Source organism: Felis catus, chromosome B1, assembly GCF_018350175.1.
Source record: "Felis catus isolate Fca126 chromosome B1, F.catus_Fca126_mat1.0, whole genome shotgun sequence".
Lineage (NCBI taxonomy): Eukaryota > Metazoa > Chordata > Mammalia > Carnivora > Felidae > Felis > Felis catus.
The window spans coordinates 146,739,513-146,755,199 of record NC_058371.1 but is presented as its reverse complement, the minus strand read 5'-3'; the positions used below and the strand labels follow the sequence as shown (position 1 = coordinate 146,755,199).

Sequence of the window (15,687 nt, the reverse complement as noted above, 5' to 3'; positions counted from 1 at the left end):
GAAGATCCAGAAGTAAATTAAATAAACAAATCCTTAACTTTTCAGAGCCTACGTTTAATAAATATTACAAATTATTAAATAGCACCTGTACATGTGTTAATGAACTAGACCCTGAATACACACCATCTACTGTGAGGGGCAGATTTGAGAACCACGGTGATAATACCCAGTGACACAAGCTTTCAGAGAGTTATGTAAGTAATTTACTGTAGAGGGCACCAAAGGAACACAGAGGAGAAGTTCTCAAACTCAGCTGGAGGAGAGGCAGGGAGCGCTTACAAAACCAGCATTTCTTGAACAGAATCTTGAAGTTCAAATAATATTGGGTAAAGGGAATGAAGCAGAACAATACTCCAAGCAAAGGAAATGACACATAAAAAACTGAAGATCTGTTTGAATGCCCGAGTTTCAAGTGTGAAAGGGGTAGGAAATAGGAAAGAATTCAATCTTAAAAGCCTTGAGTGACAGACTAGTGTTTGGACTTTATCTTGATGGTCATAGGGAGTTTTTGAAGGTCTCTCCAATCGCCAACCCTGACATCTCTAAGTAAGTAAATAAATAAATATAAATATTTTTAAAAGATCGTTTAAAAAATTTCAAACCTACAAAAATGCTGTAAGGAAAGCACAATGAATATTTGTATCCCTTATATCTCAATAACCTTGTGTTACATGTCACTGTATTTGAGGTGAATACAAACATATTTTTACATCTGTGATATATTAATTATACTATGCAATGTATGTAATATATATGTAAAATTTTGTGGAACCATTTGAGAGTAAGTTGCTGGGATTCTGATCCTTCGCTTCTAAATACTTCAGCATACTGCTCATAACCAGCACATCTCTTATATAATTCTTAAAATCAGAATACTTAACATAGATATAATGCTATTATCTAATGTACAGACTATATTCAAAATTTTCCAGTTGTCCGTATAATGATCTTTACAGCAATGTTTTTTCCAATTAAGGGTTATGCACTGCATTTAGTTGTCATGGAATTAAGCAGGAATAGTTTCTGAGCATCTTTTTATCTTGAATATTTTTGAGACGTATAGGCCATTTGTTTTGTAAAATGTCCCACAATTTGGGTTTTATATAGTTGCCTCCTAATGATTAGATTCAGGTTATTTACTTTTGGCAAGAATACTACATAAAATATGCTATGCCTTCAGAAGAACACATTAGGATGTTAAAGGAGTTAAATCAGGGAAATAATAAACTTCCACTCATTCATTCATTCATTCATTCATTCATTCAATTACCCTGGAAATAAAGGAAGAGCAGAAGATCAAATTAGACTAGTTAAAAGACTTTTGCAATAATCTTCCCTTTCAAAATCATGCAGGAAACCTGGTGAGGAATAAGTAGATGTGGTAGATATTAAAAAGGTGCTTCTGACAAATCTTGTAACCAAGTAGATGTTGAGGGTGAGGCAGAAGGGAAGATTCAAATTAAATGAGCATCTTATAATGGATTAAGTATCATTTTAAATAATTAATTGAAAACATTTTATGCCCTGTCTACCTCAAAAAAAAAACAAAAAACCTCTTTAGACACACATCCTTGAATTAAAATGATAAAATAAATGGTTGATGTATGCATTCCCTACTCTGAATAATATTTTTTGTTCTCAATTACTCAACATCATTGTTGTGAAATCCCCTTGCCTTCTCCTGCCTGTCAGGGAAAATTTCTCCTAGGCCAGCTCAGTTCTGGAGCATTTATTGTTCAGAACTAGAGTAAGGGATGAAGTGAGAAACTGAAAAACTCTGAGAACAGCTGAACAGATTAACTTGGGAAAGGGCAGAGAGGCGGCACAATGTAGTGAGAGCATGTAGCCAGAAGAAGCCAGACCACCTGGGTTTGTATCTTCTGATCTGGGCACATTACTTATTTTCCCCGGGGGCTTCACTTTCCCCGATCAGTACAATGAATCATAGTGCTGACCTCACAGAATCATTCTGAGTATCCATGCACTAATACACTGAACATTTAAAACAGCACCTGCTACCTGGTACAACTAATAGCTCCTTTATTATTAACACTGATAAAGAAATGCACAGATATGGAAAGTAAAATGGAGAAGAAGAAAGGCTGGAACCACAGGACACAGCATTTGGGAGAGCTGGGGAAGAGTAAAGTCATTAGAGGCCCCATTTCATGAATATGAGACAAAAAGAACCGGAAGGAAAAGAGCAAGAAGATTTTAAGAAGGTTTCCAGTTGTCATGAATGGACTCCTATCCTTTGTAGATTCAGAGATTTCAGTAAAAATGTTTTGAACTTATGTTTTGTTGGTATGTTTGCTATTTCTCAGATCGCAGCCTCAATGAGAGGCAATCTTTAAGGCAGAAAGCACAATAATTGGTGTTCTATGAATGACATTTGAATATGAAAAATGTGTTCAATTGTTACCTCCGCCACAGGGTTTGGAACACTGAGACCAGCTCTTCAAAGCCCACTCAAAAGTATCTAATTCTTCCTGGATGACATTGTTGCTGCTGATTGTAGGTGCAGAATCTTCATGAATGACGTATTTATATGTCAGGCTGGAGTGGGTGTCGTTCTCCTGAGGTATGATCTAATATACACATGGAACAGATAGGTAAGTCACCTGAAGAGGTTTTACATTTTGAATAAAAATTACAAATATTTTAGAATAGTGCTCTTATTAAAACTCGAAGACTTTCAAGCAGTTTCTAAAAATATAATGCTTCTATCACCTAAAGTGCAAGTATGCCTTGTTTAAGAAAAAAAAATGCAAATATAAAAGACTTGGACCATAAAAAGTATAAAAAATATGATTAGGTATAAGATTTACATAATAAAAACGTAACTTCACAATATGATTCACCATAGATTTCTTTAATATATACATTAAGTTATAGATCTCCTTTTGCATTTGAAAATTATTCTTTAAAATAACTCTTTTGTCATGATGGTAAATATAATGTTCCCTCCAGAAAATGTACCCATTATGGAAAAATCTAAAGAAAATAAAAATTATCCATGATTCTACCAAACCAGAGAAAACCAAAGTAACTTCTGTTATTTTGCAATATGCCCTCAAGATATTTGCATATTGCGTGTGTGTGTGTGTGTGTGTGTGTGTGTGTGTGTACCCATGCATGCTTTTCTGGCTTTGCTTATTTCACTTAATGCATCAAGATAGTAAATATTCTTTGAAAACATACCTTTAAATGTCAGCAAAGTGTTTAATTCTAAAGGCAGTGTGTATTATTTAACCATTCACTTGTTAATATATACTTGTATTGATTAGAATTTGTCCCCATCTTTGTGGTGATTTCTGATTTTCCTAGTGAGCTGAAGGGTATAAGCATCTTGTTGTTGTTGTTGTTGTTCTTATAATAGACTGGGGAATGGCCCTTCAAAATAGTTAGAACAATTATTACTTTCATGATGAGAGTATATGAATGTACCCATTCAGCACTACATACTATATAATTGTCATCTTTGTTCATTGATTGGCAAAAGATTGTTATTTTAATTGTTATTTATTTGATAAATATTGATGTTTAACTTTCTTAGTTTATTAGTCACTTGTGTTTTGTCTGCTATACGCTACATGTTCATGTCTTCTTTTTTATTGGTATACATATCTTTTTCTAAATAATTCACGCAATAAGGACATTAATCCTTTTGTAATAAGCATTGCAAATATATTCTGTTTTTTCAGTTTGTTCTTTAATTTTGTTTGGGGCAATGTAACTCTTTTTAAAAAAATAAGTTTTTATTGACTCGCACATACTAGCTTTTATACGATTACATCAGTTATACAAAGAGAAAAACATGCAATTCACTAGTATTTTAAACTAAACTTTTAGAAATAGCTTTTGCTTGAGAAATTGGGTAATACTAAATCCAACTAGAATGAAGGATTTGGTTATCTGGCTTCGGTTTTATTTTTCTCCCTTAGTCTTTATTTTTAAAACAACATTACAAACCAAGCATTGACCCTTACACTGTAGCCAGATGCCTACTGCCTTCAGCCCCAGACAGCTCACTGCCATGCTCCAGGGCTCCCAACCTGGGGTCCAGCCGTTTAGAGAGGAAAAGAAAGGCTGAGGTGATAGAGACTGCCATACCCCACTGTCCTAACTACCGATCTCATATCTGATATGAGATCTGTAGCTCACATTTTACATCTCTAGCTCACATTGTTCCCTGCTGTCAACCAGATATCAGTGGACAAAGCCTTGAGGTAGGTTATCCTGGCAGTTAACAGCAGTTAACCATGAGGCCTGTGCCACTGGAAAAGAATGCAGTGTAATTATATGAATGGAATAGAGCTTCTGATCTCCAATCATTCGAATTTAATAAAATTTTGATTAGTTATATTTTTGCTAAGAAATTATATAACGTATGGAGCAGAAAGACAGAAATAAACCCCCATAAATTTGAACAATTAATTTTTGACACAGATGAAAAGAAAACTTAATGGAAAAAAGAGGATTTTTTTCAACAAATGGTACTGGAACAAGTCATTGTGGTGGCTTTAAAAATGTGTCCACAAATCCTTTGATCCTTTTTTCTCTCAATGAGTGAAGTTTAATTCTTCTCCCTTTCAGTGTGGGCTGGATTCAGTGACTTGCTTCCAGCAAACAGACAACAGGAGAAGTGATGGGATGTCACTTCTAAGATTAGGTTAAAAAAGACTCTTCTGTCTTGGCTGTACTCTGTCACTTGGATCACTCATTCTAGTAGAAGCCAGCTGTCATGTGCTAAGGACACTTAAGGAGGCTATGAAGAGGCTCACGTAGTGAAGAACTCAGGCCCACCAGCCACCACATGGAAACGCTTAGAGGAAATCTTCTGAGGCCTTCCAATAGCCCTGTGACAGAGCTAGGAAGCAGATGTCCCCAGTGGAGCCTTGGGGTGACTAGCCACAGCTAACAGCAACCTCATCAGATACCCTGAGCCACAACTAGCCATTTCAGCAGCCATTTTCAGCCAAATACATGGCCCACAGAAACTACGAGAGAATCAGTGTTGCTTTGTGCTTAGCTACTAAGTTTGGGGTAATTTGTTATGCAGCAATAGGTAGTGTAGACTGCCATATGCAAAAATAAGAACCTAACACATCACACAAAGTTTATATAAGAATCAACTCAAAATATAAAATATAAAACTATAAAACTTCTACCAAAAAAAAAAGAAGAAAATACTTTAACATTGGATTAGGCAGGAAAAAAATGTATATAGAATACCAAAATCTTGATCTATAAAAGAAAAAATGGATAAATTAGACTTCAGGAAAGTTAAAATATTTTGCTCTCAAAGACACTATTAGGAGAACAAAAAGAAACTATACATTGCGAGAAAATATTTTATAAATCATATATTTTATAAAGATTTATAATATAAATCATATATTTTATATCAAGTATATGTAACAAACTCTTAAAACTCAACAAATAAAAAACAAAAACAAAAACAAAACCTACTTCAACAATGGGCAAAGGATTTGGACAGACACTTCACCAAAGAGAAATAATTTTCAAAGAGTATAAAAACACCTTGGAATTGAGTAGAATGCTTTGGCTTTAAGTTAGTATAATATTTTCTATAGAGAATTCAATAAATATTTGCATACAGAATCCAACAATATTTTTCAAATCAAGTAGATGTCTTCTGTTTTCATTCATGAGAGAGTAATAAGAGTTGTCTTGCTGATATTAAAAGCAATAAAACTGGGCAGGATATAGGAAGGAACTTTTTGGGGGGCACTGTATAACACAGCAAAGGATAGTGATTCCAACGAGAAGAGAAACATGCCAGGTCCCAGCTTCCTGACGGGGCCAGGTTCTGGACCCTGGCGCAGGGAACAGGAGGCTAAGCCAAAATAGCAATCTCACTGAGATGAGGAGATGGAGGGTGGTGTTTGGAAATGGCAGGCAGGACACTAAAGAAGGGGCTACACAGAGGGGTGGCTCAGAAGCTGCATTAATCCTAGACTGAAGGCTGGTCTGTGCATGCCCCAGCCAAGACACCATGCCGACTACTACTGAGAGGCTGTTGTGGGGCTGGGACTAAGACAGGCAGGGCTAGCGACATAGGAGTTCTTTTATAGCTAGATGAAGAGACCTCACTAACACTTCAGGTAATCAGTTAAGGTATCAAACAGGCCATGCCATTAAAATAAGGACAAAATTGAAACAGATCAGCCCTAACAAAGCATAAACCAGGCTCCAAAAATCAGGAGAAAATGACAGCCTGAACAAAACCCAACAGCTTGTAAAGAAGGTAACATAGGGCCTCCTGGGTGGCTCAGTCAGTTAGGCATCCAACTCTTGATCTCGGCTCAGGTCGTGATCTCACAGGTCGTGAGTTAGAGCCCTGCATCGGACTCTGGGCTGACAGCATGGAGCTCGCTTGGAATTCTCTCTCCATCTCTATCTTCCCCTACCCCAATTGTGCTCTCTCTCCCTTTCTCCCTCTCTCTCTCTGTCTCTCTCTAAATAAATAACTAAACTTTCAAAAAAAGGAGGCAACATAAACCAAACACCCTACAACTTACCATCTATAATGTCCTGTGTGCACTTAAAAATTTCTCATAAGTAGGAAAATGTGACACATACTCGAGGAAAAAGCAGCCCATAGAAGCAGACAACATGAAGACATGGGACTCAAAGAAAACATTACACATAATGGGTGAAATATATGGAAATCTCAGCATAGGAATGGAAATGATTTTTTTTGGGAAAAAAAAAAAAGGACCAAGTGGAAATTCTAGAAAAGAACACTAACTGACATGAAAAATTTACTGATGGGCTCAACAACAGATTGAAGACCACATAAGACACAGTGAACTTGAACACAACTCAATAGCAATTATCAAATCTGAAGAACAGAGAAAAAAAAATGAGTACAGAAGGATGAACAAGGTCCAGGAACTTATGGAACAATCGTGTAAATGAGGCCTAGGAGAAGAGGAGTGAGAGATGGGGGAAAAACACACTTGTGGAATCAACCCAAATTTGGTAAAAACAAACAAACAAACAAACAAACAAACAAACCCCAAAAAAACCATCAAACTTAGATCACCAAGATGCCTGGTGAAACCCAAGCCAGATACAGACAAAGAACATCACAAACTAAGCATATCACAGTCAAACAGCTAAACCAACAAAATGAAACAAAACAAAAGATACGGAGAAAATCTTTAAAAGGCAGCCAGAGAAAATGGATACTTCACATACAGAGCAGCAATATGAATGAGGCTGACTTCTCATCATAGATGATGGATTGTAGAAGACAAGTGTCACGTAAATGAGCCAAAGATGGCTCCTGCGTGTTGGCCCCTACTTTTGTTTCTTCGGAACAGGCTCAGACCTTTTAGCTCAGAAGCCTGCTAGCACCAAACTCAAATTTTAACACACACAGTTCTTTTAAATATAGCCCAAACAAGCACATTTGTATCCATTTTAGGCCCTGTTACTTAGCATACCCCTATGAAACCACACTCAACATTTGCTAACTATAAATAAGACTATGGCTACAAGGACCCCAAGCTGCTGCTGCTCTGTGGAGGACTCAGTACAGAGACTCCCCATTATGCTGCTGAGTGACATCGCCTAACCAGAAACACCCCCTCTCCAATCCCTTCTCTTCCAGGAGTTCTTTTGTGCATCTCTGCTGGATGGTGGCCCTGCACTCAAACCTGCTCAATGGTCAATAAAGCTTGTGCATGCTGCTTCCACCCTGTGGTCACGCCTACTTTCTTAGTGAGCCCTCCAATTCCTCGAACTCCCTCTAACAGGGTAAAAATATCCCTTCTCTCTCTCTGCCCCTCCCCCGCTCATTCTTTCCTTCTCTCTCTCTCTCTCTGTCTTAAAAAGAAAAATAAATAAATAATTAAAAAAAAAGAAATGGTAAATATGTGGGTAAATATAAAAATCTCTCTTCTCTTTTGTCTTTGCCACATAACTGATTACTAAAAATCAGCAATCATACTACATTATTGGGTTAAAATGTACATATAATAAAATATATGACCAAGTTGCACAGAGTAGGGACAGGCAGATAAATGGAATAATATAAAAACAAACAACTAAATATACAATGTTTAGGGTAAAAGTGTTTTCAGGCCAAGTAATTATGAAACTAAAATGGACATAAATTAAACCCACTACATCATGAGTCTGTAATACCACATACCAAAACAATAACAGGATCGTGTAAAGGTCCATCTGTGTGAAGAGTTTCAATGTCATCTTCAATGTTATAATCCCATTCCACACCAAGATCAATGAAGGTCCGTGACTTGGCTTCCTCCCCTTTGCCATTCAGAATGTAGTGGCCTGTAGCCTGGTTCTTAATAGCTAAAGGAAGAAAAATGAGTAACCAGCATACATTTTATTTTATCATATTATAATTTTGGTGATCCATAGCAAATCTATCCCCTTTTAAGCATCAAAGCAATCAAAATGAGTGTTAGTTCTGGTATGATTCCCATTCCAGTCATTAGGCATTCAAAATCCTCAAAAAGCACTCCCTCGCTAATCAAAAACAATGGCAAAACGGTTAAATGGGAGATAGAAATGGGCAAATATTCCTAGTTGAAAACACTGTCAAAAAGGTTAATGGTTTCTAACTCACTCTTCCTATATATTTCCTTAGAAAGCTGGGAATATTTTGAGAATTATGGATATTTCTATAATAATGAACATAAATCATTTATGTTAGGACAGCATATAATAGAACACCTTCTTTACTGTGTATCTCTTTCAAGTTTGTAAAAATATTTATAGATATCCAACATAGTTGAACTAATTTTTAGGTAAATAAACAATTTGTTCTTATGTTTGTGAAATGCCAAGGCCACATCTCTACTTGTATGGCTAGAAAAAGCTGTTTATTGATGATAGAATTCTTAATGCATTACAGGTATACTATATATTATTTAAAAATGCTTTCTCTAATGGATAAAAAATAGCAAATGGGATTCTAAAGTTTGGAGGTATTTATCAGCACATAAAATAAAAGTTCATGTTACTACCATCTATTGAAAATGTGTAGAAAACATGAGCAATCTTAGTTAAATACATTTATTCCGCTTGAGCTTTCTAAAACAAGTCTGATGTTTCCAAGGAGAACAATCTGAATTCTAGGAGAAAAAATAAACAATTTGAATTATTGGAGAAAGAACTATGGTTGACTGCTAGACTATTAAGGAATCTAGCAGTGAATATAATTTAACGTTTATTTATTTTTGAGACAGAGAGAGACAGAGTATGAACAGGGGAGGGGCAAAGAGAGAGGGAGACACAGAATCTGAAACAGGCTCCAGGCTCTGAGCTGTCAGCATAGAGACTGACGCGGGGCTCGAACTCACGGACCGCGAGATCATGACCTGAGCCGAAGTCGGATGCCTAACCGACCAAGCCACCCAGGCGCCCTAAATATAATTTAAATACTAAAAAAAATTCTATGACACACCATAAAACAATTCATTTTTTTTTAAGCCACCCATTTGAAAAAAGAAAAAGCAATTTGAGAGGCAAATTTTCATGGGATTGACAGATGCGACCTGAGTTCAGAGAGCTTCCTAGTGCTTTAATAGATCAGGGAACAAGTGGAAGTTAGGTTTACATTGGTACATAGACCTTTGAAGATAATGCCATTTTTACACGATCCTCTCATAAAGGAGGAAAATAATCTTCTTGTGGAAATTATAAACAGCCATGCAAATGGATCTCCATGTGCCAGTCAGAAACCGGACACATAACTGGTATTAGGAAAATTTGCACTAGACTAGTAAAATTCACATGTGGTTGCTTTTCGGTAAAATAACTTAAAATGCAATAAAAGTAAGGAGAGGCATATAGTATGGCATCAACCAAAATATCAGAACAAATTTGTCAACCTATATATGGCAAATTTTTCTGATATTCTTCCTTAATTTAATGCATTTTATTAACATACTTATTTTTCTCCTCCCCTTATACAGAGAAAAAGTGCATAAAAACCTTGTTAAATAACTTTTTTTCCCCACATAAATAATGGACCAACCCAGGTCTCACCAAAAATTAGAGCTCTGTTTTTGCATATTTCTTGTTTTAAAGAAAGAATAGTGGGGAGAAATGACCAACCCAAATTAGAGCTCTGTTTTTGCATATTTCTTGTTTTAAAGAAAGAATAGTGGGGAGAAATGACCAACAAAAACCATATAGTAATGCATTTATATGTAATTTTAACTCTTGCATATCTATGTATACATACACATATACGTATATATACACACGCATCTGCACACATATATATCTCTATATATATATGACTTCTTTGACATTTCTCTAAGGTCATGCTAAAGCAAAGCCAGCAGACAGGAACACTTACCAAGAATATGAGGAGAAGCCTCGTCTTCTTGGATTAACACATGTCTAGCACCAGGGGGTATATCAAACATCTTAAGGTACCCTTTGCATGTGTAGTAAATATCGGAGAAAGCAAAGAAGAAAACAAAAGCAACAACCATGGTTAGCCGAGCATGAAATTCTCACTGCTCCTGCACGCAGAAGAGGGCATCCATAAACTGACAGAAGCAGTTTCAGAAATTAACTTCAAAGCATTGGTAGTTTTTGTGACAATGGGCATGAAATTAGAGAAAACCTTTTTTTTTTTTTTGTAATGGTGGGGAGAAATTAATCTTGCTCCCAATCTATTAGTGATTTATCTGGTATTGGACTATGAATTGTGTCAACAACAACTCAGGTAAATACTACACTTTCCTGTGTACTTCTATGTGATTTTAGAGTTTGTTGTTATTGCAGTTAAGTTTGTTTGTTTGTTTGTTTATTTATATCTGAGTATAGTTGACATACAATGTTACATTAGTTTCAGGTGTACAACACAGCGATTTATCAAGTTTATATATTACACGATTTTAGTTTTAATTTTCTAAACCACCCTGTTGAAGAGGGGCCAATTTTTGGTGAACTTGGTGGGTAAACTTCTTGAGATATTTTATCTATGTATTATTTTATTTTTTTAATTTTTTTTATTAAAAAAATTTTTTAACGTTTATTTATTTTTGAGACAGAGAGAGACAGAGCATGAATGGGGGAGGGGCAGAGAGAGAGGGAGACACAGAATCGGAAGCAGGCTCCAGGCTCTGAGCCATCAGCCCAGAGCCCGACGCGGGGCTCGAACTCACGGACCGCGAGATCGTGACCTGAGCTGAAGTTGGACGCTTAACCAACTGAGCCACCCAGGCGCCCCTAGTCTATGTATTATTTTAAAAGCCTAAGGGCAAGTATAGATAGCTAAACTTCTAATTTATGAAGTATCTTCATATTTAAAGCCTACTTTATTCTAAAGAAATTACAGAAGAAAGAGGTATCTGGGTGGCTCAGTCGGTTGAGCATCCATCTTGGTTTCAGCTCAGGTCATGATCCCAGGATCTTGGGATTGAACCCCACGTCAGACTCTGCACTGACAGCACAGAACATGCTTAGAATTCTCTCTCTCTCCTTCTGCCCCTTTCCCCAACTCATACACTCTCTCTCTCTAAAATAATTATAAAAACCTACTCACCTAATCAATGAGTAGCTTTCATTTTTCTTGTAATCAGTCATTAATTTTAAAGCCTTAAGTTTTATCATGGGACAGTTTTAAAATACATTTTTTAGATTTGACCAAACCATTTGGTTGGAAAATGTCTGTAAGTTATGTCATACATTGCCTTTACATGGATCTTAAACTCAATTTTCTACTCCAGAAATCATGAAATCAACAGGCTGAATGGATTGCCTTGAGTTATAAAATCATACATCAATCCTATTATTGTCAATGTCATATAAAACAAATCTTAGTATTATCACATGTCCTAAAAATTATCTTAAGATGACTTAGAATTAAGATCTTAACTATAAATCAACAATAGGACAAATAGAAATCAAGATGTTGCATCTCATTTGCATCAACCAAATGAATATATGGAGATTATGTAACTAACACCTTATATTATGAAACATCCAATTTATATACTGCAGGATGAGTGACAGAAATTCAGTTATAAATTGTGTATTTATACAATGACATATCATCAGGAAGAAATACGCTTGTCATTTCTATATGGGCAATAAATATCTACCTATGGATAGCTTTCCCCAACTTTTTCACAATATTGGTTACTGTCTTAACTCAATGGCATAGTCATTTTGGGGTTATGGTTTTCAGTATCTGAGCCTGGGTACATTCCAGTCTGTGAACTGTGCCGGGTTTGTCTGAGTATGCAATGGCCAGAAGTAACGTGCTTAAGATGCTAAGGACAGCAAAACAGCTTGATGCCATTTATGGATGCCCATCTTTCTGCAGTTTGCTACAACTTACCCAGCACATTTTTAGCTTCCCTTGTTTCAGCAAGAGAAATATTACGAGCTCCTTTGGGTAAAGTGAAGGCGCCTCTTGTCTTCCCTTAAATAGAATGTTTTTAATTAGTAAAGGTTTCACGTTGACTCAACGTCTTGCTGTTTCACTGACCGTACTAGAAGCTATATAGTAATTTTATGTGTTGAAGTCAAAATGCATTTATAATAGTTAGCTAATGCCAATAAACAGTTAGTAGTCAATGAAAGTAAGACTACACGTGAATAAGAAATGATAAAGGTGATTTGAAGTTGAATACTTGCAGATTTCATTTTCCAGCAACTTGAATTCTGTATGGCACCTCTTGCTTAAATGTTTCCCTGTTGGAAAACGTTAATTAGTCTACTGAGTGACTATGACAACATTAGTGCAAAGAAATGGATGTTAGTTTATCTTTGAACAGTTTGAATCAGTATGACTGATGAAATCTTTTCTTCACCTCTTCTGACCTTGGTTCAGAAGGCGGTAGGTTTAGAGTAATTTTTGAGGTATCTAAAAAAACATATCATTGCCTCCTACTACACGTAATACAGAATGGGTGATTAATGGCAAAAACTTTTTCTTTATATTAGTTCACTCTGGAAATAAAAGAATATGAATGATTTTACACCAAAAAGAATAATGTAACTGCAATAGAGAAAGCAAAATTACTTCACAATAAGATGAAGAAAATTACATGTTATTCCACCAAAACCGCAATAAATGCTATAGTTTTAATTGTTTCCCTTGTTAAAATAATGTAATCAGCCATATATGGCAATATTTGCTTTTTAACCATTTAACAATTAAATTGTCATACCACACAGGAATATCAAAAGCATCAGTAATGATGTTACTGATGTCACTTTAGAATACAGTTCACCTAACTCTGCCCGCCCGAAATATATCAAAGATCATAACTGATATGTGTGCACTTGCCTTATGCTGCATAGTTGAGGTATAATGAGACTACAAAGAACTAAGAGAATTATTCTATTTGGATGAAGACTACCTTTCTAAACTTTCTTTACTTCTAAAAGGGAAAATGACTGCCATGACAATGTGCTCAGAGTAAACCAAATTTCTTATCTTTATTTTTGCTTTGTTTTATTTTGTTTTTATCATTCTGTTAGAGACTCTACCAACTGTAGAGAGATGATGTAAGAGAAGCTTCTCAAGGAAGCACTACATCAAATTTATCTTTAAATGCTGAATTCTCAGAAACATTTTCCCATAAATGCTTACTGAATAACTGAATAATATTTATTAGCAACTAAAAAGTTGGTCAGTAATAAATGTTTGTATCCAGATCTTTTATGAAAATTCCAATGAATAATTATAAAACCACTCATAATTTTGCATATTATTTGTGCTTTTTTTTTTCCATCTACTGAAATTTTACTGTATGCCTAAGCCCAGATCACTGACTCTGTAATAAACATTAAAGTTTATTTATTTTTGAGAGAGAGATTGGGAGGGGCAGAGAGAGAGAGAGAGGGAGACACAGAATCTGAAGCAGGCTCCAGGTTTTGAGCTGTCAGCACAGAGCCCGAAACTCAAAAACTGCAAGATCATGACCTAAGCCAAAGTCAGATGCTTAACTGACTGAGCCACCCAGGCACCCTTGTAATATAAAACATTTAGAATTATGTGAAATATGGACTCTAGATTCCTAGATTTATAAATTGGATAAATTTTTTCACCTTTAAAATAAAAGCAGCAAAACAAATGAATATTTTAAAAGTTGTATTTAGAATTGTGTGTGTGTTTTTTTAACTTCCGATCAACAATTTATGTGAACAAAAAATTCAAAATAAGCATCAATTCTAGGGGTGCCTGGTTGGCTCAGTCAGTTGAGTGTCCAAGTCATGATTTCAGCTCAAGTCATGATCCGAGGTTCATGGGGTAGAGCCTTGTATTGGGCCCCACATTGGGCTCCAAGCTGAGAGTGGAGCCTGCTTAAGATTTTCTCTCTCTCCCTCTCTGTCTACCTCTGCCCCTCTCCCCCACTTATGCTCTCTCTCTCAAAAAAAAAAATCAATTCTATCAATTAGGTCTTATAAAAAACATAAAACAAAACAAAACACATATTTTAGCTAACTACTATATTTGATACTGATTTTATTTCTTCGTTATCTAAACTTAGTAGCCCATTTTTCATCATGGATGCTACGGAGTATGAATTTAATCCCAAGTGTTTGTTTTTCTTTTCTTTTCTTTTTTTTTTTTTTAGCTCCTTGAAACTTAATCTGAATAAAACTAAACCAGCAGTGAATGTTTTGTTATATTTATAGGGAAATGCTACATTCCTTAAAGAAATCTCAAAAAGTACAAATCCTAGAGAAGGATAGTAAATTCATGAGAGACCTCATCTTACCAAGTTTCCTGGGGGTTCTGGTAAAGGTCCCCTTTACGGTTCGACAATGAGAATTATCTCCTCCACAGACACCACACTTATCCTCAACCTTGTTAGAACCGATTTCTTTATCACAGCCCACTTTCTGGAAAGAGAAGATGTTAAGCATGGGTAGTTTTAATGTGCCAGCTAAAGGTGAGAATCCTAGACAATGATGAAGCATTTGTTTCACTGGGACTCCACAGTGAGGCAGTCTGCACCAAGCCTTCACTCCAGCTCTCATTTCTAATGCCTCAATCTTTCGAAGAACTACTATGAAGTCAAATGACTTGTACTCTAGGTTAAATTCTACTCTAGGATCAATTCCCCCAGTCTAATGAAATATTTACCCCATTATACATAGTCATGACCATCAAACATTTACGAAGCACAGATATGGTAGCTGATGCTGAACAGACCAAAAGTAAAGATGGCGTTTGTTCCCCTTGATGCTTTCTTATTTGGAAAGATGAATAGCAAAACAGTGAGCTGTGCATTAGCATAAGCTTTACAAGCTGTTTAGGGATGTGAAACAAAACTTTATGAAGTGCTGGAGATTTTTATAGGACCCTCTGGAAGGCATTTCAAGAATGCAGAGGGATTAAAATAGAGTCATGGAAGTTGCTCATGGAAAGTGGGTTCAAAGAGCAATACTTAAGCCATATTTAAACCAATGAGGGGTGCCTGGGTGGCTCAGCTGGTTGAGTGTCCGACTTCGGCTCAGCTCATGACCTCATGACTTGTGAGTTCGAGCCCTGCGTCGGGCTCTGTGCTGACAGCTCAGAGCCTGGAGCCTGCTTCGGATTCTGTATCCCTCTCGCTCTGCCCCTCCCTTGCTCATGCTCTGTCTCTCTCTCTCTCTCTCTCTCTCTCTCTCTCTCTCTCTCAAGAAATAAAAACAAAAAAACAAAAACAA

General features: G+C 36.1%; 1 protein-coding gene across 3 annotated transcripts in view; it reads right to left on the bottom strand.

Annotated features, from left to right (window-relative positions):
* The window catches only part of ADAMTS3 (ADAM metallopeptidase with thrombospondin type 1 motif 3), a 267,417-nt gene that overhangs the window by 14,520 nt on the left and 237,210 nt on the right, over positions 1–15,687 (bottom strand). For all 3 annotated transcript variants that reach the window (XM_045056232.1, XM_011281725.4, XM_045056231.1), the window contains exons 15-18: positions 14,754–14,877; positions 10,367–10,447; positions 8,186–8,349; positions 2,423–2,588 (exon numbers count right to left, since the gene is read on the bottom strand). In XM_045056232.1, coding sequence (XP_044912167.1) covers positions 2,423–2,588; positions 8,186–8,349; positions 10,367–10,447; positions 14,754–14,877 — 535 coding nt within the window. The remainder of the gene's footprint in view (positions 1–2,422; positions 2,589–8,185; positions 8,350–10,366; positions 10,448–14,753; positions 14,878–15,687) is intronic.